We start from the raw sequence: 24,600 nt of genomic DNA on the forward strand, positions 1-24,600 counted from the left end.
AAACCCGCAAAGTAGAACTTTCAGGGACTAAACGACCCCCCCCCCCCCCCCGAGAGAAATCACACTATAATTTGGTGAACTTTACGAGATAATTACGTTAACACTACACCTTTTTATCATTCTTTTGAACGTTTAGTTCTTTTGTTTGGGTTTTTTTCGGGGGGGGGGGGGGTATCCTTGTACGACTTACCTCTTTCCCAAAAATATGTATAAAACCCGCGTTGGACATATATTTCAAATATTCTAGATTTATTTGAAAACAACCTGATAAATTTATCATTTTAAAATTTTGCCTAGATGAATTATTTAAATGTCAATAGATGCTCATCTTTTTTCCTATTTTATAAATATCTTACTTCTAATTTTAGCGTTTTCGATTAACCATTTAAAAAATATGTTTTCAATCAGAGTAAATATAATCTATGTCATTCATTTGAGGAACTTTAAAAAAAATTGTTTTTACTTAATTTATCATTTTGTATACTTTTTGTGCCAATCGATACAAACTATGATTTTCTGATAAGTTATCTCGCACATGCGTTTATTAGTCCAACCCTAATCAATGCGCACCCTGGACCGATGGCGGGAGAAATGTTTACTATGTAACGACGTTTAAAAATAGTTAAAGAAACACTCAACTCTGTATCTAGGCCCGAAAAGTTGTAAACCGTGAGTATACTCAGATATGATGACTTGATGTTTTTATTTAAGAATATGCAGAACTACTGTAATCTATCAAATGGCTAAAGCTTTAGATCTATCCCGCCCACGACCGAGAGCGTGGTCACATAAATGTTGCCAAATTTTGGTAAACTTGTTTAACAATCACAATCTCTGTCATTGTCTCGTTAAATAGGTCGCTGTTTAAGCTTTGACTTATTTAAAAAGTGAAAAGGCAAAGGACAACGTTGCTCACCCGACTCGATTTTATCAGAGTGGCCTTTCAGACCTTTTAGCAACAAGCTCCTTTTTCTGTAATTAAAGTTTGAATTAATAATGTTAATACCATAACACGAGATATCTAGCTCCAAATTACATGTAGTATGACCTTTTTCATAAACTGCACTTTCACTTTGAGAGGAAAAGCAGCGAAGTAGATATGAAGTAATTCTCTTCTGCGATCCATCTACAAAAAGCATCTTCGCTAGCCAAGGGTTTTCGGTCCACTTCGCTCCCCATAAACCCTTGGCGGATTTCATTATGAAAACTCGGTGACAAGCCCCGTTTTATGATTGGCTGCAGCTGCGAGTAGCTGATCCAATCGCAGTGCTGGTATATATAAACTTTAAAAGAAAACACAAGTGTGATCTTTGATAAAACATTCGGTGCTTTCAACAAGTTGAGACACAAGAACTCGAGTACAGTGCCTCCCCAACGATGGTCTAACCAGATCGCTTTAAAAACCTGTATGTTTTATTGGGAATGAACAAACATGTAGTTCTACAAACTTGCCAAGGCTCGCGTGATAGCATGGGAAGTAAACATGGCAAATGTAGAAGTTGCCTATCCCGTTAGTATATACGTTCCTGCTTATGGTTATTGCTTTTTAAAGGGTTCAATGAGCTGTGTTTTATTTAATTTCATTGGTCCGCAATATTCACGACAATCATACATGGTTTTGTGGCATGAAAGCTTTCATATAAATCAGCGACTTTTTCACTCCCAGTACAGGTCCTTACAAAACACTTTGAATAAAACATTCCTTGCTTTCCCAAGGTTATAACTTAATTCGTATTTAATAAAGTTGTTAATTATGTTCTGATATTCGGTAGTCAACATGTTTTTAAGTTGTATAATGCTGTAGTATGTATATAACCCGTTGTTTAATCCGATTAAAATGTAAATATGCAAGGGGCGCAACTCAAGTTGCTCGCTAGATAGCGCAACCACATCACCGAGTTTTCGTAATGAAATCCGCCAAGGGTTAATGGGGAGCAAAGTGGACCGAAAACCATTGGCTAGCACAGATGGGGTTATCATGGTTTCATATTTATGGTTTCAAACACCATTGTTTATGAAATATAATCTTTAATATTAAAACATAGTATGTACAATATGTATGTTTATATGTATGATGACATGATACCAAAATACATCTAGCTGTCTAGTCCTGAATGACAAAAGACGTCAGATTATCCCATTATAAATCTCCATTGTTTGGACTTGAGTAACTTATTGCGGTTTAATTGGGTTATCTGTGCGTCTTCTAATTTATGGTAATAATCAAAACATGATATTTGATTTTGTGGAGATAATTATAAATGTTGTTCAATCTGTGCCATAACTTGGGATAATATGAATAAGTACAAAATTGAATGCTATATTTAAAATTCATTAATGATATATAAAAAAAAAAAAAGAAGAAAAAAAACACTGCTTAGTGCTATACCACATCTAGTTTTGATAAAATTTGCCCTAGAAAAAAGTCATTAATTTCTTTTCTCCTATGGTTATATAACCGCAGAAGCTTTAAGCCTCTTTAATAAAGATAACAGTGATTGGGAAGGACCTGCGCCACGCACCATAATCGCATTTAAGAGAAAAATGGCGCATTAAATCAGTTACTCTAAGCACGGAAGTGCGCATTCAAATTTCTCATCGGTAATAAAAGGTTTAGTGATGTCCGCTGGAAATTTACTCTGTATGACTTACCTAATCGTCTTTTAATACATTCGTTTTCAAAAATCAATTTCATTGGTTGTGTTTGATAAAACAGAAATAAACAACCAATAAAAACGTTTCCACTCATTTATGCGTGGTAGATCATTCCAGAATTTCCTCCAAAAGAGAAGTTGAAGTCGCCCAGTATTCTGAGATCTCAATAATGTAAACTAACCCCAAATGCAGTTAAATGATGATTATCTAATTGAAAAGACGTTTTCACAGCCTCAATTAATCCCTGTTGTGATTATTAAAACTCACGACTGTCTAAGTGTCTTACCATGCTTATTGTTACTGTAGGGGTTAAGATACAGGTGATGTTACCACACTGTGCATGGAAAATTACAACTGATGTTTATTTAAGTGTCGATACTACAATTAGTTGTAACTTGTAATTAGTTAATAATTCGCAAAATTAATGTTTAAATAATAAGAAAAACTGTTTCCCTACAGTTTTCTTTAAAGTTTCTCTACAGTATAATGGTAATAATTGGGTCAAAGGGTTTGACTAATACCTCCAAAAAACACAGAAGTACAGAGACTTATTTTATTTATCATTTAGCAAACAACATTACAAAAATTGCATCAGTGAAATGTATAAACACATCAAATAAATGAAATTTAACCAATTGGTTAAGTTTTTAAATTTTTTAGAAGTTGTTTTGCTCTAGGTTGGTCCTTGATAATTTCAATTTTATAAAATGGCCCCAATGAATAAATAGATGGCCCTTTCATTATGAAAATGGCCCATTAAGATTAATAACTGTGGGGCCATAGCCCCATTGACATTTTTGGCCTTCCCAATCACTGAGATAAATGCTTGTAAAAGTTGATGTAACTAAATAACCATTTCTAACATTTGTTCGAAATTCTAAGTTCAAGGTGTATTAATGTTTTTACAAGGAATATTTTTCAGTATTTTATTTCTAGACTAAATGAACATCACCTTAATTTGAAATTTTCCCTCTAATCAAAGACTGATGGCAAAAACAAGGACACTTTACCAAGAAGATTCGACCAGTGATATTGATTCACCTACTCTCAGCAACAGTAATGACCTGGCCAACATAAGCCCTCCCCCAGTCATGCCAAAACTCTCCCCCAAAGTGTTCAACAAAGAGGAAGGCAGTCCTGCTCAGACCATTTCTCATACAGGGACCGGATGCTCTTCATTACTTGCTGATGCAAGTTCATTTGAAGAAAGTTTTAATAGCTTCCTGAAGAAGAATATGACTTCACCAGAGTATTTGGACTCCTCTGAAAATGCTACATTTACAAGGTGCAAAAGAACAGACTCCAAGTTTCTAGAAAATAACAATATCAAGTTTTGCAAAGAGAATATACCTTTCCGAGACATTATTAAAGATTCTCCACATCGTAGAAATAAATATCTTGGTGCATCCCATCACAAGCCTACTGTAACAGTGGTTTCGTGGAAAGAAGAAACCACTTCATTAAAAAAAACAAGACGATCAAATTGTGGAAAAGGCTCAGAAAATCGGGGTACAAAGGATTCAAATGATCTTCATGATTTGGCAATGATGGGTAATAGTAACCCATCCTTGATTTCAGAGGATGGTCAAGCACCTATGGCTGTTGAACCTGAAGAAATTAATCATTCGGTTGAAACAGAGGAAGAATATGTAGCACCAAAGAGGAGGAAACTAGGACGGCCATTCGGAAGCAAAAACGTGCCAAAGAAATTAACTAAAACAAAACATTCAAAACGAATAAAGTCGGAGAATCAACGTGTCAAACAGGATTCAGGGGCGACTGATGGCGAGGACTCTCGCTACAGCTTTGGGATAGGACAGGATGTGTTAGCAAGGTGGAACGATGGCCTTTTTTATTTGGGTTCTGTACAAAAAGTAAGTGGGATATGATCTTTGTGTTTGTATTATATAGATAGAAAAGTGGATTGAAAAAATTGTCTGTTATAGCAAATGTCCCAATGATTGATTTTGTGTGTACATTTTGTTTTTTTGTGTCACAGATTGAAAAGAACAAATCCAGGTGTTTTGTTCGGTTTGAAGATCAGTCAGAATATTGGATTCTGTTTAAAGATCTGCAGAAAGGTATGGTTCTCCAAAATATTCAACATTTAGTTATCTTGCAAATCAGAATGTAAAAATATATTTATGTAAAAGACCACTTCAGTGTATGTGTATGTACATTATAGGTGCCAAAGACGATGAAATTAGTTGCTGTGTGTGCCAAACTGACCAATCAGAGAAGCCAAACGAAATTGTCCTGTGTGACAATTGTGGTCTAGGTAGCTGCCATAACTGTTCATAAATAAACAGGATTTATTTGTTGAAAGTTATCTTCTTTTGAGAAAAGAAAATATAAGTAGAAGGTTCGAGTATTGTTGAATTGAAAATTTGGGACCTAAACAGATTGTTTAAAGTGGACCTTTTTTTTTTTTATCTGAATCATGGCTACAGCTGTGCGGTGTACTGTTTTAGGTTATCATCAGGCCTGCCACAACCCCACTATCGGTGATGACGTGCTGGCCCCTGACGTAGAGTGGTGCTGCAGACTCTGTATATTTGCTACAGCTGTAAAGGTAAACCACCTGTAATATTTACTACAACTTCAAAGGTAATCCATTCAGTGTACTGTAAAGGTAAACCACCTGTAATAGTTACCACAGCTGTAAAGGTAACACTGAATATGTGACATACATGTAAAGGTAACAGTGTATACTTGCTACAGCTGTAAAGGTTGCACTATATTTTAAACAGATCATTATAAAGTCTAATATTTTTCTTGTTTAATACATGTTTGCTGCCAAATTATTTTCCCACAACATGACATGCACAAAATGTACATTCCTTTGTTTCTTGGTGTGTAAACATACATATTGAATTGTACAAAATGATGTCAGAATCACAGTACATGGGTTTTCATTATAATTATGACTTTAAAATTTATTTTCTAGTCTGAAAAAAGCAAAGAAAAATTGTGAAACTCTCACTAATAAATATGATTATTGCAATATAATAAAATAAGTCATTTTTATGCCAACAACTCTAAAGTTTTCTTACTCTTTCAGGAGGGTGGAGCATTGAAAAGTGGCCCAGATGGTAAGACAGATCTTGCATTTCATCAGTTCAATTAATTATTATGGGAAAATAGTTCAATCAATGACATGTTGTGATTTACTTGATAGCCACAGCATTACAGCAGATGAAGCAGACTTTCCCATACAAGGTGAGACTCTATTAAGCATAATAAAAATCCAAATCATCATACATTGCCCTGAAATGATTGTGTTTGAAACATAATTTTTAATCATTTGGTTGTTACTTTAAAAATATTTACATATAAATGAATGATTAATATATTTTGTAAGATTTTGATTGTACTTCAGGAAAAATATATAACAAGTTCTGAATATTTTGATAGCTTGAGACCTTGACCTGGGATGTGCAACATAAGGTCAATGTGGAGCAGTGCTACTGTTACTGTGGGGGACCGGGCGAGTAAGTCAATGATTACCGTACACTGACAGCCCTCTAGATATCTACATAATAAAATCAAGTGGTATTTTTAGGACAATACACAAGACATCTTGATGCCCCAAGTGTATTTTTTATAATAATTGATATACCTTAAGTATAAAGTCTTGATGCATTGAGTAGAATTTTAAACATCTCTTCGCACAGCTGGCACAAGAAGATGTTACAGTGCTGTAGATGCAGACAGTGGTTTCATGAAGGTAAAGCAGTTCTGGTCAATTACTGGGCTTAATGTGCATATTCTAAAGCTATAGTTGTTTCAGTTTGGCTTATGCAAGTGTATATAATGATTAAGAGTGATTTTTGATTTTGTTTTAAGAATGAATTAAACTATACGCTTTTAAAAGTAGCTGATAGCAATTTCTGAATAAACTTGAATTTTTACACCCCAGCCTGCATCCAGTGCTTGGAGTACCCCCTGGTATTTGGGGACAGATTCTACCTGTTTGTGTGCTCACACTGTAACAAGGGACCAGAGTACATCAAGCGACTAGAGATGACTTGGTATGGAATCCTCAGTCACATATAAAACAGCAACCATTCATTTTGGACATAGGGCCAAAATAAAATTGTTTGTTTGGAATTGCCTCCCACCTCATTGAAATGCCCCCCGCTGATAAAATTTTATTAGCAAAAATAGATAACCTTTTTTTATTCGGAGATTGTTATTTTTTACCAATTTTAATTAGTTTTAACTTCAAGTTTGAAAAAAAAAAAATCCTTACTTCCTTTCTTGGTCTAGAAACCTTCAGACAGCAATTCCAAACAAATTTTTATTTTTATTTTTGGATGGCCTGATTGTTTTTCTATTAAAGTGGAAAGTAAATGCAATGCTCAGTTTACTTTAATTCCAATGTTTCAATTAGATGATTTCAATTCAATGCTCCAATCTGGGATTGTGACATGCATTGTTTTGTTTACAGGGCTGACCTAACACACCTTGCATTGTTTTGTTTACAGGGCCGACCTAACACACTTTGCATTGTTTTGTTTACAGGGCCGACCTAACACACCTTGCTCTCTTCAATCTGACCATCCAGCTGAAAACCAAGAAGAAATACTACAGTTCAGAAGACATTGTGGAGTTCATCACAGTGAACTGGGAGAAACTCCAGCTCTCACAGGTAGTACAGACCCGGTCAAGTCCGAGTTCTCTCTGTATCATTAGAATTAAGATGATATTCAGGTCCAATTAAGTCTGAGTTCTCTCTGTATCATTAGGATTAATACGATATACAGGTCTGATCAAGTTTAGTTAACTTTTTAGGTTAACGTCACAGGCCTGATCAAAGTAGTAGATTTCTATGCATCAGTTGGGTAAAGATGATATACAGTCCTGTTAGTCCGAGTTCTTTCTGTATTACTAGGATAAAGATGATATATAGCTCTTATCATTCTGTTTAATATGTCAATGCCTGTCACAACTTGTCCTTAAAAATGTGCTTCAGTCAAATTTTACTATAATAGGTTATAAATTTTTTAAATTATTTGCAAAATGAAATATCTTCAACAAATGGTTGATGATGGTTTTAACATCACATAAAGATTTAAGATAATTCCAGTTGATAGATATGTACATGTACATGGCCATACTTTATTATAGTTTGAAAGTGTACCAGACCATGAAAGGATTGAAAGAGTGAAGAAATCTCTAAAAGAGGAACATAAACGGTACATAAATATTTGTTTGAAGGTTTCCATCACTGATTCACATTTTATTTTTTATATTAAACTTACTTCTGCATGCAGTGTATTGATTCAGTATTTATGCACATACCATGTTTAAGATCCAAGACAATTATCATAAAATGGATATACTAATCTAAAGTATAAAATTTTTCATGTAAGAGCAGCCTATGGTAATACATTATCATAGTGTTTATTCAACAGCTTTGGTTGTGGAGAGAATCGACGGAACTCGATGTACACGCTGAAGTTGCGGGCCCCGCCCTCAGTCCCGACCCTTATCCTCCCCCTGGAGGGACAGGTCACGGACGAGGTCCTACAGAACCTTCAGCTGACCGGCAACAAGAAGGTCAAGAAGTTCATCCCCATTATCTGGTGAGAAATACTTGATACTGGTTTATAAATTACAGATTTATTTACGAGATGTATGAAAATTGTTCGTTCCAACTATTAAGAATGTTCACAGATTAATTTTTAACAGATCAATAGCAAATTTAAGATGAGGCTTATATATTTAGGTTTACAGTAGTAGTGGAATACATGTACATATGGTTCTGTTTTTAACATATTTTTGGGTCATGTTTACAGCAAATCTCCAGTACCTCTGAATTATAGAGGCGGTATGCTTGAAATTCATGACAGCATTGCCTTGAAATCAAGAAAGAATTTGTCACTGGCCATTACAAAGGTGAGAGAAATGTAAAGCAAACAAAGCTTTCATTGCAATTTTGTGCCATTGTTGTACCTCTCTAGGATCATGTGTCTCAATGTTACAATCAATTTTAGGTCTGAAGAAATAGCTAACATTATTCCTTTACTCAGCCTTAAAATATTGAACTTGATTTTTGATGCCCTGGTTTTAATTCCACACTTTACACACTCTGATTTTCATTGGTCCAACCAGAGGTCAAATTGTCCTTACACTTAGATAGGCTTTGCAAAACTCCCGACAAAGTGTGTTTTAAGATATGAATTCTAGATCAGTATAAACTACAAAAATTATAGTTTAGGTCATTATAATCAATAGAGGCCAGGTTCACAGTGTGTTGTTATAGAATTATCTCTGTTTTCAGAATGTGGAGGTCAATCCTTACAGTGCTAATCAGGAGTACAAGGGTTACACAGGAAAGAACTACTCGGTAAAAAGTCGCAAACACTCTGGGACCCTATCATCTCTGATTCCAGTGCCGGAAGATTACGATGGATACAACCATCCATTTCTGACGGAGTGTGAACAGAATCACCAGAAAGCCCTGGCCAGGAGGAAACATGATCTACAGAAGTACTTGTTCTACACAACAGAACTCAATATCCCTACAGAGGATTCTTCTCAAGAGGAGACCAGCGTAGCCAGTCCTGAGGCGCCAGAGGAAAAGAAATCACGTAAGCGGAAACATCTGGATGAATCGGCCGTGTTAACATCAAAGAGGAGGCGAGTGACCGTGTCACAGGAGGCGGAAAAGAATTACGTGGAGGAATTACTAGAACAATCTGACAGCGTTAAAACGGACATGAGTCTATGTTTTGATACTGTAGAAAAAATGAAAAAGGGGGAGAAGTATTTTGTTGGGGGTAAACGGACTGTTGGTGGTTGTATTCAGTATTTAGTTAAATGGGAGGGGCTTCATACAAAGTGACCATTGTCTTATCATAGTTGTATCCTTATTGTATCCTATTTTACTTCATTCAAAAGCTGTTTTACTTACTATTAGAGAATTTTTAATTTCTTTTAGATAGGGGTATTCAGTTTTAATGAGTATCGCTGCATGAAATATTTCATATTTTAATCATATCCACAGTTATGTACATGAATTTCATTATTATGCTCTTTAAATTTTATACACAAGCTTTGATGGAAAATTAAATGAATTTAGGATTAATAATTGTTATGTTGTGTGTGTAGGAAATATGAATTGGAATGATTTGGCAAATAGACCTACAACTTCAAAGTGTAGATTTACTCCAGGAAGAGAGGAGTTTATGCTTAAAACTAGCATCAAGGAAACTTGGAACATGTTATTAAAAATAATGCATAGCTGATGTCTTAAAAGACAGAAAGGGTTATTTTCTTTAATCTGCAAGTTCACTTGGAATTCATTCAGTTCAACTATTAATTTACCAGTTCAACATTTAATTACCAAACATCATGTTAAATAATACCAGAAATTAAAGAAACATGGCATTAATGGACACATGGAAGTTTATTCAAGCTTTCTATCAGTAAATAGTGGACACCCACATTAAGTGCTGTATTGACTTGTACCCTGGTTGGTCAGTCATTCAGGGTGTCAGCCTGAACTGGAATCCCCTCTCCCGTGATGCCCCTCCCTGGCGGTCGGGGTGCAGACAGCGGCGACAGCGCTGGTTCCTGGTCAGGCAGCAGACCCGCCCCCTCCTACAATCCCTGTTACTGTTACACTGCTTCCTCTCACATGGACCCTCGACCGCCAGCTCCGGTAATACGGGGGTACAGATCTTGTCCCCCACTGGTTTGATTACCGCTGTCTGTTGATAAACGTGTCATATTTTTGAAGTAGATATGTATCAATAATCATTTGATGATGCAATGCAAGACTAAATTTTGAGACTTGGGAGTAGCAACCCGGTGTATATCTGAATCGTCGCAAACCACGGCCAATATACAAGTACTATCCTCTAGGAGAGATATGTGGACACACCGTGGCTTGAGACGATGCTTAGCGTACAAATAAAGTAAAATTGATGCAGAAAATGGAAACAATCTATTCGTTTTCAGAAAAAAAATGAAAATTGTTTCTATTTAATTAAATAAACGATATAAGAACGTGCTGCGTTTACTACAAAATTGAATAATTAATGGAAAAAACTGATTTGCAGCAGCGGTGACAAATCTTTTCAGTGGAAGCAGTATTACAGAATGTACGTGTAATTCGAAATTAAAAAGGTTTTCTTACCTCACCGGCGACTTGTTTCAACTCCAACGTCAGCTGAAACACAAGAAATATTGTGTCGTTTGTATAACTCTAATTAGAATGTGAAGCTAAGCTCATTTTGATCTGATTTGATACATTAAAAAAATAATACCAGGAGGAAAAGCTTTAGACACCAGAGCTTCGTCATGTTGATGCAAAACTTTTTAAAAAGGGACCCGTGGATAGATGTCGACCGTGTTATTACATCTATCTGTATTGGAGAAAAGCTAATTTGACTAACGATGTACACAACATGTTGGTGTAGTGATAAGATTTTGATGGACTTAATGGACCGTGTGACTTCATCTTGGTATCAAAGGGACAGGGACGACAGCGATCGAGTGAAGTGACTTATTCCTCCAGAAGGACCCCACAGCTGCTGTATAAAAGGCGCTGTCTGCTTAATTTAACGTCTATCAATTTTAATAATGACGAACATCATTTGTGTATTGAAAGAGAGAATATTCGGGTCCAGATTTCTTACGGACATTCTAATTCCCAAATACATAATAAATTGAAATGGAAAAAGAATGTAACGCGCTTTATCGACTTACCGGAGAAATACACAATGTAAATAACGTTAATGTTATTTATGTCTCTGGACTCACTAAATAAATGAAATTCATGTCGATATAATATATTACTAGTATCTTCTATATTTTCTTTATTTTTAATGTGGCTGCATGCATCTTTGCTACATTATTGATGCGTTCAATTTATTTTATGTTAGAAATTCTCATTTATTTGTACAATTCTCTGTTTTAGAAGTTTATTTGCTTTTAGTAACTGATGTACAAAACTGGAAAATAAAATAGTGTAGGAAAAGTAAGTCCAGAGACATAAATAATATTAATGTTATTTATGTCTCTGGTAAGTCTGACGAGTCTAAATAAAAAATGCACTGTATCGGGTTCTAAAAAATTATGATCCTGATAACAAATATCACCGACAAAAATCTTTATTAATTTCAAACAACAATGTGTCAGATATCGGAGACGCCTGGAACTACATGTAAATATATTTTCGTCTTCAATCCCGCCCACCTACCTGATATTTAGGATGTTACAGAAAATGAAACACTTTGTAAAGACTTTTTCTTGATAAAAACAAAGTTTATCTCAATGCTCCTTACATCTTTATAACACGCCGCAAAAGCATTAAAAAATGATAAATATATATATGTATTTATATAAATTTATTTTAACAGAATAGAACAATGAATCATAAAATAAGTAATAGGTAGTTTATAATGTAACCCAACTTTCTCCCAATTTTATAATGATCGCAAGAGTATTTTTTGAAATACGGTCGGGTTCAATCAATTTCACCTCATTTCTTATGCATCGGGTTTGATATTCGAAGTTCTTGTCAAACTATTTTGATCAAATTGATGAAGAAGTTGTTAACCTATGATGATTCAAAGGTAAGCTCTGTCAAATATTCATTACTCTTTTTACTCTTTTGATGCCAAAACAATATCTCGAGAGCCCAAGTTAATTTCATCTTCAGGTAGAATCTCGGGAAGTATATTTCTCAGTCATTAGAGATTGTAAACCATTTACCTGACAGAAGCAGATATATAAGTAACGTTACGGCAAGACAAAATTACAGCATCTATCCTTATACTAATAATAATCTAATACCTGTAAATTCAGCTAGGTTGTACGAATTTCCCAGAGGCAAGCGTCTGTTCAAATAACACAGCCGAATTTTGAGTCTTTAGATTAGTATATCCCTTTCATTCTTTCCAGAGACATAAATGTTATTTATGTCTCTGTTTATACAAATTATGAACATCTGATGAAGATTTGTCTAGTTTTATGTGACCATACGTTTAATACTTTATAGACAACATGTGATACAAGATTGTCAACAACAAGAGTGTATCAACTCCAGGCATGAAATCAGCATAGACAATGATCACAAACCATGGGCAACTTTAAATCAAGACCAACCGTGTCTTGTGCTGGTAGGTACCACTTTGTCAGGATAATCCAGACTAGCCTCTATGGCCAGGTGAACTCTGGTCTGTTGGCTTATGAAACAAGCCTTTATACAGGTCTAGGCAACCTCCGTTTTTGGAGGATAGATTTTATCCTCCGTTTTTGGAGGATAGATGTATGCGCCCCCTGGTGGATCTTTTCAGATGAAGGGCAATTAACTCTGTTTTTACAAAGGGAGTTAACTATGAATAAAATATAATTATTATACTATAAAAATATCACCTTATTTAGCTATTAATAATTATAATTATTGATAATATTTAATAAATATTTAAGTTTAAATAATTGCAGGGCTGATTTTAAAGAAAAATATCTTATGTGAAGACTCTCACATTTTTTTTCAATATTCTGGATAATTAATATCTATAAATGGCATCATTTTGATTAATAAAATTTAACAATGTCTTTTTGTGTGAAGGGATTAAATTTAAATGATACTTAATAACATGTGAATTAATTAGAATAAGAGCTACAAAGTTCCTAAGGTATATGCAAATATTTACTTTGTACATGTACAATATAGCAGATCAAGATATCTATTGTGTGTTTCTAAACGTGAATGAACTCATTAATGTTTAAATGAGTAATAAACATCACTATTTTGTGATTTTGATTAAATGAAACATGTAAATAGTCTATGTCATTTGTAAAACTGAACACAGAAAGTACACACTTTCAAAGCATATTGTGAAAATACTATACATAGAATTTCAAATCGCCGCATACAATCATTAGTTTATTCCCTTAACTTTAATTCCCATATGGTCTGGTGCTTGCATTTTCTCATTAAAGATATGCACGAAGCCTTTGAAATATACCCATGCTATCCTCCAAAAATGGAGGATAATTTCACCCACAATGCAAAGTGACTTTCCATATATGGTAAAAATCAGCAGCCATCTTGAAATTGAGCTATCCTCCAAAAACGGAGGTTGCCTAGACCTGTTATAATTGAATAAATCAAAATTATTTACCCTCTAGGTTAGACCTATAAAGTAGGAAAAAGTAGTAGTTAATGCCATAGCAGTACTAGTGAAATCTCCTGTATTTATATTGATTTGTTTGTTGAACATCACTCTTGAAGATCTATCTACTGGAAGATAGATATCTCTGTTTGATTTACAGATGAGCTTAAGAAGAAGATCAGTGAGAGTTATTCACTTTTCCGGTCTAGAGCTATAGAAGATCTTCGTCCCATTGAGAAGGATTGGACAGAAATTCAGCTTGTGTGTGGGTCAGTAATTGTAGCAGATGTGTATGGGTCAGTAGTTGTAGACACATGCAGTAGAGAATGGCATTAATATACATAGCGCAGAATTAACTGCATCTTTATTTTTTTAATCATATATTCTGCTATAATCTTATAAGAATTACTGTGGTATGTGCATTTATAAGATTGTTTTGACTCTGGAAATGGTAAACATTAAGATAGAGATTTATGGTAATATCTTTTTGATGAATCCAGGAAAGGAGAATACAATGAAGTTGTGGAGTTGATCACAGAGAAGAACAAGCATGAGAAGACTGATGGAGGCCTGACGTTACTACATATTGTCGGCATTTATGGGGGTAAGAGCTGGCCTCAGATTATGACTTATGACATCAGAAAAAAAGAATGCAGCTTCTAGGAGATTAGCTTCAGGATGATTTTAAGTAAAAGCATACCGGTATATAGAATTAAGATGAGCTCTGTGATGTTGAATAAATATGTTTCATCTGTATTTAAAAATCATGTCTACGTTGATTGTTTATTTTTGTCTTGTTCTATAGGAAGTAGAACATTGATAAAATTCTTGTTAGAAAAAGGACTCAAACCAGATGTGCTTAGTAGAAGACAATTCACAGCTCTCCACTTGGCAGCATATAGGGTATGTTTAATGAAACCACAAAATGCAACTCAATTAATAGTTTCAGTTTTACCCATTTCTTGGCAAAACATCATTTGAAAGTTTCTTTTTGTCATAAATTTTCTTTGTTATATAAAGAACATAAACAATTTTAAATCTGAAGTACTTGTGACACATTTTCAGTAGAATCTTTACACAGTCTCATACACATATCTATGACATTGATATCTTATGGAGCCTCCATCTATCACTGATATTGTTGATGTCTGTTCTACTGGAACAGGGGGATGCGGAGTGTGTCCAGTGTCTATTGGAAAGTCCGGACACGGACGTTAACCTGGCTGGGAACAGTGGCCTCACAGCCTTACACATAGCTGCCATGTGTGGATTCCAGGAGGTTTGTTAGCAGTTAACCTCTCTGTTTTATCATGTGGTTAACAATGAAAAAAGTTTACAGCTTCCAGTTCAGTACAACTAAGTTGAGAAATGCTGTAAAATCTGAACAAATATTATATTTTTAGATTGCAGAAGTTCTCATTGATAATGGGGCAAAAATCAACATGCAGGATGCTGTTAACTTTACACCTCTTCATATAGCCTGCAACTTTGGTAATGATAAGGTAGGTCTCAGAACTGAATCAGTGTAACAGTTTCAATTAAGGAAATATAGGCTTCCCAATATATTAAGCATGTTGAACCAACAGTCTTCCTTCTACTCTTTTCTCTTGGCAAATCATTTTTAATTTGGTACTTTTATTGGTGGCTGTTCATTGGTGGTTCCCTTTACAGGTTGTGAGTTTGTTGGTGTCCCACAGGGCTGACGTCAATGCAGCAGGGGGAGTAGGTGACCGCCCGCTTCACCTTGCCTGTTCCAGGGGGCACCTGCAGGTCACCAAACTTCTGGTGGAAGCCCCACAACAACCTGCTGAAGGTGAGGAATTTTTAGATTCCAATGGATATTAAACTCAACAAAACTAAAGCAACTAATAATAAATTTCTGTAATACAAGATGACAAGAGTGATGAATTTCAAAAACAAAACATATGACTTATTTTGTCTCAATAAGTTGCAAGATCAAATTCAAGATATCTTTGGTGTGGAAACATTGGGGCAGTACAGTAATATACACTTACAGGGAACATATATATTATTAATTTATACTTTAAGTGAAGTGATTTTCATTCCCTTTAACTTCAAAATATAAACATTGTGTATACCGGTACACTTAAGTGGATATAAAATATTACGTTTTATATTGTTAAATTGTCCATCTTTGGTTCTTGTTAATAGTGTGTTATTTTGTTAAAATGTGTGTTTTCAGTGAATGTGAAAGATGATGAAGAACACTACCCCATCCACTTCTGCTGCAAGTCAGGCCATTTGAATGTGCTCAGCTATCTCCTAGATAAGCAGGCCCTACCCCACGTCTGTAACATATACGGCGACACTCCGCTACATCTGTAGGTAGCTAACAGTGACGGCCACTGATTGCTTGTATCACTTACAGGAATAATTTAAAGGAAGTGAACATGAAAAAAATAATTGTTGCTTAATAGATTTTAAAAACCTTCTGAAACTTAAAAATGAGGTCTGTTACCTTTTCGTTTATTTCTATCAAGAGATTTTATCAATTTAACACTCTCAGTGAAAGGTTTATGGAGGTAATTCATTATTCCCCAGCATGCATCTGTTCTCTGACGGAGATAAGCCACATTGCTGCTGGTGACTGGGTCAATGTTGGAACTAGGCCAGTGTTTATGTACAGAGTTGATAAAAGTTAGGAAGAAAAAATATGCCTTGATGTGAAGAAAAATTTTGTGTACTGTCATGAGAAGACAAGGATTTAGTACATTTCTATAAATGAACCTCAGATAGCTATTTATGATTTGTACAAAAAATGAATAGATAAATTAATTTGTGAAATATAAAACCATCCCACTCCAGATGTTTGTACGGAGATGTGGCAGTCAGTGTTTACATAAATAAAATGATGTTTTTAGATTTCAATTTAAATTAATATAAAATTGTAATTTCAATTTCTTTGAGGGGTTTCTTACCGTTACTTTTTATTTAAATGCCCTGGAAATTTTTCTGATTTCTTTTTTTTATACATAAGATCTTGATGATATGTACGCCGGTTCTGTTTATGCTTTCAGAAAAATAACAGGACTAAGACACTTTTTAAAAGTCAGGATGCTGAGCAATGCACCTTGTGTGCTCATTTATGTAGCACACATAATGTTCAAACTCTATTACTAAACGTGTGTAAAAATGCAATGTGTCTCACTGACGGCAGCATCAGTGCTGCCCTCTCTTAGATGCTTAGAGATAACCCAGCAGGGAGGTAATGATTTTAACAATATGGCAGCGCTCATGGATTGCAAGAATTAGTTATTCTAAGTGGTATATCTTTTTACTGAGGAAAGCTCTGTCTAAACGGTTTTCAGATATCATTATACACATCAAACAGACAAATTTGAGCCCTTGATAATTTTTTCATGTTCACTTCCTTTAATGACCAGTGGTCAATTTTGCAGTCATTTTTTAGACACATTAATATGTCCCAGTGATATATCGATAATGTCTTTCATTTGTACATCTTTGTAATGATAAATATTAAATAACCAGTGATATATTTGGCAATCTTTTTTTTTTAAATACATGTAGACAGGTATATGTGATACAATGCTGTTTTATTTGTACATGATGTAGAGCCTGTTACAGTGGTAAAGTGGAAATTGTCAAACATTTGATTTCTATGACTGGTTGTGAAAGTTTGTCCAAGGAGAACATCTTCAGTGAGACTCCTCTACACAGGTTTGTGATTCAGTGATATATGCCTCCATATTTTATGCAGGTGAATGATGTATATGCAGGTATAATATATAATTTGGTTAGAACCAGAACAATCCTGCTACACATCTGTGTGTTTGTAGTGCCTGTACCAGTGGCAGAAGTCTGGAGTTAATCAAGTACCTTCTGGAACACCCCAATGTTAACATCAACTACCAAGGAAAGGACGGTCACACAGGTAGGCTCTCTGTGTTGTAAATGGTAGAGTCTTCATTTAATCAGTCTTCGTTACCTGGAATAACATGTAACTCTTCATCCTCTGTCCACACACAGCCCTGCACAGTGCCTGCTACCACGGACACATCCGGGTGGTGCAGTTCCTGTTGGAGTGTGGGGCAGACATGAACTTGGTGGCCTGTGCGGAGATGAGCGGGGGCGTGGACAAGAAAGAGGAACAGACCCCACTGATGTGGGCTTATGAACAAGGTATTAAGTCCTTCTACAGTCAGTCAGATAAGTACATACAGGGAACATCACTAATAGTTGTATAGAAGAGAAGGTTATAGCAAACATGAAAATACCCCTCTTCACTAGCTCCAGGGGATGATCTGCTCTCTTGGATGGGTTTAACAGATCTCTACTTGTAATTTTATTCATGATTTATGTATACATGTAGTTGTGTTGGTATTTTATGAGAGTTGACTGTAAGTAATTCAAATACTGAAATGATAAAAACTGATTTTAGAATGGTGCTTTTTGTTTTTCAGTTCAAATTTGAACCAAGAAAAGTGAAAGGGACTAAGAAGCTTGCTAAATGTGCTGTATTGTTTTGTAGGTCATGATACCATAGTGACCTTGTTGAAGCATCACAAGCGCCCCCAGGATGAGTCAGCATGTGGGGACTACTCTCAGCCTGGAGGAGAGGGGTCATATGTATCTGTTCCCTCACCCCTGGGGAAACTCAAAAGCATGACTAGAGGTATGACCAATGGCAAACTTTAAATATTATTTGATTACGACTTTGCTGAAGATTATTGCAAGTAGAAAGAAGATTCTATGTACTATGACTAAAGCATCAAACCATCAAGTTCATTATTACAATGTATTTTTAAATTTTGTGTTTTGTATCATAGTTTTAAATTTTTTTTTCCTATTTTTCACAGAAAAGATAGATGTCTTGCAGTTGCGTTCTTCTCTCCCTCGATATTTCCAGCTACAAATCACCGACTTAGATTTTCAAGAGCCCATCGGAAGTGGTTCCTTCGGCAAAGTGTATAAAGGGAAATATCTTGGCAAAACGGTGGCCATAAAGAGGTAAGCTATACGAGTTTAATCCATATACTGTGGAATCATTAAAATTCATGGTGGCTCAATTTTCGTGGTATTCGTGGGAAGCCCTCCCCCACGAATTTCAATCCTCAACGAAAACAAATTTATAAAGAGTTATTTTTGTTACTGAAACATTTACCGACGCATCCATGAAATAACATCCCCGCGAATGAACATAATAGTCACAGTCCACGAAAATTGGCCCCCACGAATTTAAATGATTCCACAGTACATGTACTTGCATTAAATTAAGTTGTAAGATTTGTGAATGAATATAGATACATGTATGTGGACTCTGAAGCATATTGGAAACACCATGTATTGTCATTTTTTTTTTCTCATTTAAAAATATTCAATATTTCTTCTATTCATCTCCATTAACATGTTTGTTGACCCCTGAGTTTTAATTTGGCGTATCTCTTAACTTAAATATCCCCTTGCTATTTGACAGGTACCGTGCCTCCTCGTTTGGCTGTAAGTCAGACGTAGACATGTTTTGTAGAGAAGTCGCCATTCTCTCCAAACTCAACAGCTCATATGTCATCAGCTTCGTCGGTGCTAGTCTGGATGATCCAAGTGTGAGTGCAAAAGTCTGAAAGTCTATAGGTGGATTACCAAGTGTTATTTGTTTCTGATATTAACTAAACTGAATTGTATGTTAAGCTCATCTAGTACATTAAAAATTGATTGTAATATACAGTGTATGTCCAGGTAGGGTATTCATCCATGTTATTGAAAAGTTATAAAACATTTCAGAATTTTGCCATTGTGACCCAGTTTGTAGCTGGAGGATCACTCTTCAGTATTCTTCATGAGCAGAAAAGGTATTTATCTTCATCTTGTAAATCAAATGCACTTGTATATTAATGAGATTTTATATGATGATTTAGTAATTTCATATTGAAAATTTTTTCAGAGTCATCGATTTGCAGTCCAAATTAACCGTAGCAACGGATGTGGCTAAAGGAATGGCTTATTTGCATAATCTACCTCAGCCAATCATTCACCGGGATCTAAACAGTCACAACATCTTATTGGATGAGAATGGACATGCAGTGGTGGCTGACTTTGGAGGTACTTTGAAATCATCATTTTATCATAAAAGGTGAAATTTCAAGGCGTCTTGGTATACTTCATGTCATAGATACACTTGTGGTATTTTGTAGAATCCCGATTTCTTCTCTCTGAAGAGGACAATATGACCAAGCAGCCAGGGGTAAGAATTACTTTTTGGTTGTTTCTTCTTTCTTTTGAACAAAAAAAATATTTGTGTCTTGTGTAATGTTAGGTATGTACCATATACTGTAATGTAAATTTATTCTCTTTGAAGAATTTGCGATGGATGGCACCAGAGATTTTTACCCAGTGTACAAAGTACAGCATCAAGGCGGATGTATTCAGTTTCTCTCTCTGTATATGGGAGTTGCTGTCGGGGGAACTTCCTTTTGCACATTTAAAACCAGGTAAACCCTCAAAAGATGAGAACTGAATTACAGACTTGTGCATAGTTAATCTATCCATAAATTAAGGTTCAGTATGTTGCTGATAAAAAATTTGACATTTTTTCCTACATTTATATCTTCTTAATCAATGCTCTAGTGAATCTGATTTCTGTCAATAGCTGCAGCAGCTGCAGAGATGGCTTACCATACAACACGACCCCCGATAGCTGTTACATTTCCCAAGCCAATTGTAGCTTTGTTGCAAAGATGCTGGAATGCTAGTGCTGATGTAAGTACTATTTATAAACCTCTTTCATTACCAGGTATTTTACATGCCCGTAATTGATTCATTGCCTAAATTATAATATGGCAACATTTATTTGTGTACACATACACTGACCTGGATGTGGTATGCAGATTTCTGTATCTATAGCAAATGACTGAAGATGCCTTTATGTGCATTGTATCTATACAGTAATGAGTATAAACTTATATCTCTCGTAGGATCGACCAGAGTTTAAAGAAATTGTGCCAATTTTGGAAGAATGTAAACAAAGCCAGGTAGCTGCTTTGCTGAACAACAGTACTGTGCCCTCAATGAAGGAGGAGGAGGAGGGGGAGGAGGATGGACAGACCTCACCCCCCATAGCAGGCAATGTGATGGCACTGAGGACCCACTGGGAGCAGGAGGCTTCCAAAAACAGGTATCACTCTGAATACATTTTGGTGCTTCTGAGATTATGAGTAGATATTGTTGACAGTAAAAGGTTTTATGGAATACAGTGAGGCCATTTTGTGAAACATAGATACCATAGAATGAGTTTAACATTGGAATACAATAAGACTGTTAGCGTCTCACTCTGAAAGAAAAGTAAAGTCAAAGCAGGTCTTATCATTCTTATCAAACTTATCATTTAATGGAATTCTTTCTTAATCTGGACATTTTTACATAAGCAGTAGTGTGCCTATTGATGAGCTGAGACGAAGGCTCCAGTTTCCACAGGTTGACAAAAATGGCTACGTATCTGACCCGCTGAGTACCCTGGGAATCTCTGTCACCATAGAACAAACCAAGAAACTCCTCGAATCAGCCATCAATCAGAGCCAATCATAAATCAGGACTCAACCAGAACCAGTCAGAAGTTTACCTTCAGTCAATCAGAAGTTTACCTTCAACCAATCAGAAATTTACCTTCAGCCAATCAGAAGTTTACCTTCAGCTTATTAAAAGTTAGATGGAGGAGACCATAGGGTGTGTGACAAAGGATGGTGCTATTACGGGTTGATTAAATGGGACATGTACTGTACATTTTACATGTTATTGCATACATATGTATTTTTGTTCATGTATCAGTGATTGCCATAAATGGGAAAAGCTGTGGCTGAGTAGGTTAAATTCATACACTACAGGGATTGATGTTAAATTGCCATTATTTACTGCAGGATTTTTCAGCAGTTATGCATGTTTCTCTGTTTTTAACTCTGACATGTTTGTCCCTTTATCCAACATATCTAGTCATTTGGGTTGATTATCTTTCATTTATAGTAAATGGATTTTTCTATGGTTATGAATTTTTGAGTGTGTTTAATCAACCTTTTTAGCTCACCTGAGCTGAAAGCTCAAGTGAGCTATTCTGATCACATTTTGTCTGTCATCCGTCTGTCTGTCCGTCCTTCTGTCCGTCAGTAAACTTTTCACATTTTCAACATCTTCTCAAGAACTACTGAGCTAATTTCAACCAAACTTGGCACAAATCATCCTTAGGCAAAGGGGATTCAAAGTTGTGAAAATTAAGGGTCACACGCGTTTTCAAGGGGAGATAATTAAAAATTGATGAAAAATTTCGAGAAATTTTCAAAAATCTTGTTCTCAAGAACCATAATGCCAGGAAAGCTGAAACTTGTGTGGAAGCATCCTCAGGTAGTGTAGATTCCAAGTTGTGAAAATCATGACCCCCGGGGGTAGGGTGGGGCCACAATGGGGGGCCGAAGTTTTACATAGGAATATATAGTAAATCTTTAAAAATCTTCTTCTCAGAAACTAATCAGCCAGGAAAGCTGACACTTGTGTGGAAGCATCCTCAGGTAGTGTAGATTCAAAGTTGTGAAAATCATGACCCCCGGGGATAGGTTGGGGCCACAATGGGGGGGTTGAAGTTTTACATAGGAATATATAGAGTAAATCTTTAAAAATCTTCTTCTCAGAAACTAATCAGCCAGGAAAGCTGAAACTTGCGTGGAAGCATCCTCAAGAAGTGTAGATTCAAAGTTGTGAATTTCATGACCCCCGGGGTAGGTTGGGGCCACAATGGGAGCTCGAAGTTTTACATAGGAATATATAGAGTAAATCTTTTAAAATCTTCTTCTCAGAAACTTATCAGCCAGGAAAGCTGACACTTGTGTGGAAGCATGCTCAGGTAGTGTAGATTCCAAGTTGTGAAAATCATGACCCCCGCGGGTAGGGTGGGGCCATAATGGGGGGTCGAAGTTTTACATAGGAATATAAAAGAGTAAATCTTTAAAAATCTTCTTCTCAGACACTAATCAGCCAGGAAAGCTGAAACTTGTGGGGAAGCATCCTCAGGTAGTGTAGATTCCAAGTTGTGAAAATCATGACCCCTGGGGGTAGGGTGGGGCCACAATGGGGGGTCGAAATTTTACATAGGAATATATAGAGTAAATCTTTAAAAATCTTCTTCTCAGAAACTAATCAGCCAGGAAAGCTGAAACTTGTGTGGAAGCATGCTCAGGTAGTGTAGATTCCAAGTTATGAAAATCATGACCCCCAGGGGTAGGGTGGGGCCACAATGGGGGGTCGAAATTTTACATAGGAATATACAGAGTAAATCTTTAAAAATCTTCTTCTCATGAACCATAAGACCAGGAAAGCTGAAACTTGCGTGGAAGCATCCTCAAGAAGTGTAGATTCAAAGTTGTGAAAATCATGACCCCCGCGGGTAGGATGGGGCCACAATGAAGGGTCGAAGTTTTACATAGGAATATATAGAGTAAATCTTTATAAAAATCTTCTCAGAAACTAATCAGCCAGCAAAGCTGACACTTGTGTGAAAGCATCCTCAGTTAGTGTAGATTATAAGTTGTGAAAATCATGACCCCCGGGGATAGGTTGGGGCCACAATGGGGTGGGGGGTCGAAGTTTTACATAGGAATATATAGGGTAAATCTTTAAAAATCTTCTTCTCAGAAACTAATCAGCCAGCAAAGCTGACACTTGTGTGGAAGCATCCTCAGGTAGTGTAGATTCCAAGTTGTGAAAATCATGACCCCCGGGGGTAGGGTGGGGCCACAATTGGGGGTTGAAATTTAACATATGAATATCTAGAGTAAATCTTTAAAAATCTTCTTCTCAGAAACTAATCAGCCAGGAAAGCTGAAACATGTGTGGAAGCATCCTCAGGTAGTGTAGATTCCAAGTTGTGAAAATCATGACCCCTGGGGGGTAGGTTTGGGCCACTATGGGGGGTCAAAGTTTAACAAAGGAATGTATAGGGTAAATCTTTAAAAATCTTCTTCTCAGAAACTAATCAGCCAGATGATTCTTTATAATTGTTAAGACTTTTGCCCCAGGACAATTCTTTGGCCTCACAAGAAGGGTCAAAGTTTGCTGTAGGTTTATATCCCATATATAAACTATTGTTAAGGATCTTTTTGAGAACTGCAATACTCAACATATGATATGACTATAAAATCATCCTGTTAGAAAAGGGACTCCATTAAGCTGATTTTATCATACCTATTGTTCCTCAGGTGAGCGATGTGGCCCATGGGCCTCTTGTTTAAATAAATGACCGACTAGTCTTATTAATAAGATATTTATTGCTTTTACTTACATCAATTGATGGTTTTGTTTTGTGTTTGGAATATGATGCTTAAAAAAGATTCAGAATACTTTGAATCTTAATGCCGTCCATTCACACATAGATATCAATTGATGGTGAACTAAACGTATAAACTTTAATTTATGAAACTTTTTTCTTGAATGATGATACACGTGTATATGCAGACAGGTATTTTGTAATTCTACTCCACTTTTAAGTCTATGCAGATGAAATGGATCAGTATTATGGGGAAGAATTTATTTTCTGATTACACAGGTTGTATTTAATACCAAAACTCAGTGCAATAAACAAATATTTTTGAATTTGTTTTCTACTTGACTTTTTTTTTTGGTACGCACACTTGCCATTTATGTTAGTCAGGTTATAAATGTGTTTAAAGATCTGACATGTGAATTTCAATAGGAAAAATACCTGGGAGAGAGAAATGGCTTATTGAATCTATTTATTTTGAACACATCATTTGATATTAAAAAGAATAAACAGTTTATTCTTTAACACAGGTAGCAG

General features: G+C 35.7%; 2 protein-coding genes across 5 annotated transcripts; both read left to right on the plus strand.

Annotated features, from left to right (window-relative positions):
* Positions 1-524: 524 nt before the first annotated feature.
* Positions 525-9,751, plus strand: LOC105334934 (metal-response element-binding transcription factor 2). Of its 3 annotated transcripts, none has more exons than XM_034446969.2 (15): positions 525-669; positions 3,638-4,529; positions 4,655-4,736; positions 4,841-4,933; positions 5,127-5,227; positions 5,717-5,747; positions 5,834-5,874; positions 6,070-6,146; positions 6,330-6,382; positions 6,575-6,686; positions 7,180-7,306; positions 7,786-7,853; positions 8,073-8,243; positions 8,457-8,556; positions 8,942-9,751. In XM_034446969.2, the coding sequence occupies exons 2-15, from the start codon at positions 3,642-3,644 to the stop codon at positions 9,503-9,505; spliced, it is 2,508 nt and encodes an 835-aa protein (XP_034302860.2). In that variant the 5' UTR covers positions 525-669; positions 3,638-3,641; the 3' UTR covers positions 9,506-9,751. The 3 variants fall into 3 exon arrangements, with proteins under 3 accessions (XP_034302860.2, XP_034302862.2, XP_034302861.2); XM_034446971.2 differs by having other exon boundaries at positions 528-669; positions 3,578-4,529; XM_034446970.2 differs by having other exon boundaries at positions 528-669; positions 3,592-4,529.
* A 2,420-nt stretch (positions 9,752-12,171) lies between these two features.
* On the plus strand, positions 12,172-24,399 carry LOC105334935 (serine/threonine-protein kinase TNNI3K). Of its 2 annotated transcripts, none has more exons than XM_011438560.4 (22): positions 12,172-12,242; positions 12,668-12,788; positions 13,948-14,056; positions 14,288-14,391; positions 14,593-14,690; positions 14,953-15,066; positions 15,191-15,289; positions 15,459-15,600; positions 15,991-16,129; positions 17,382-17,486; positions 17,606-17,700; positions 17,796-17,948; positions 18,298-18,441; positions 18,626-18,776; positions 19,243-19,369; positions 19,548-19,615; positions 19,708-19,865; positions 19,958-20,007; positions 20,122-20,254; positions 20,413-20,522; positions 20,738-20,937; positions 21,188-24,399. In XM_011438560.4, the coding sequence occupies exons 2-22, from the start codon at positions 12,749-12,751 to the stop codon at positions 21,345-21,347; spliced, it is 2,499 nt and encodes an 832-aa protein (XP_011436862.3). In that variant the 5' UTR covers positions 12,172-12,242; positions 12,668-12,748; the 3' UTR covers positions 21,348-24,399. The 2 variants fall into 2 exon arrangements, with proteins under 2 accessions (XP_011436862.3, XP_011436863.3); XM_011438561.4 differs by having other exon boundaries at positions 21,191-24,399.
* The last annotated feature ends 201 nt before the right edge of the window (positions 24,400-24,600 follow it).

This window comes from Magallana gigas, chromosome 2 (genome assembly GCF_963853765.1).
Source record: "Magallana gigas chromosome 2, xbMagGiga1.1, whole genome shotgun sequence".
Classification (NCBI taxonomy): Eukaryota; Metazoa; Mollusca; class Bivalvia; order Ostreida; family Ostreidae; genus Magallana; species Magallana gigas.

Bases quoted from the DNA above. Each gene is read 5' to 3' on its own strand.
- LOC105334934 (XM_034446969.2), top strand. From the start codon at position 3,642: ATGGCAAAAACAAGGACACTTTACCAAGAAGATTCGACCAGTGATATT. The intron at 5,875-6,069 runs GTGAGACTCTAT...ATATTTTGATAG, and splicing joins AGCAGACTTTCCCATACAAG to CTTGAGACCTTGACCTGGGA. The intron at 6,687-7,179 runs GTATGGAATCCT...TTTTGTTTACAG, and splicing joins AAGCGACTAGAGATGACTTG to GGCCGACCTAACACACCTTG.
- LOC105334935 (XM_011438560.4), top strand. From the start codon at position 12,749: ATGGGCAACTTTAAATCAAGACCAACCGTGTCTTGTGCTG. The intron at 18,777-19,242 runs GTAAGCTATACG...GCTATTTGACAG, and splicing joins AAAACGGTGGCCATAAAGAG to GTACCGTGCCTCCTCGTTTG. The intron at 20,255-20,412 runs GTAAACCCTCAA...TTCTGTCAATAG, and splicing joins TTTTGCACATTTAAAACCAG to CTGCAGCAGCTGCAGAGATG.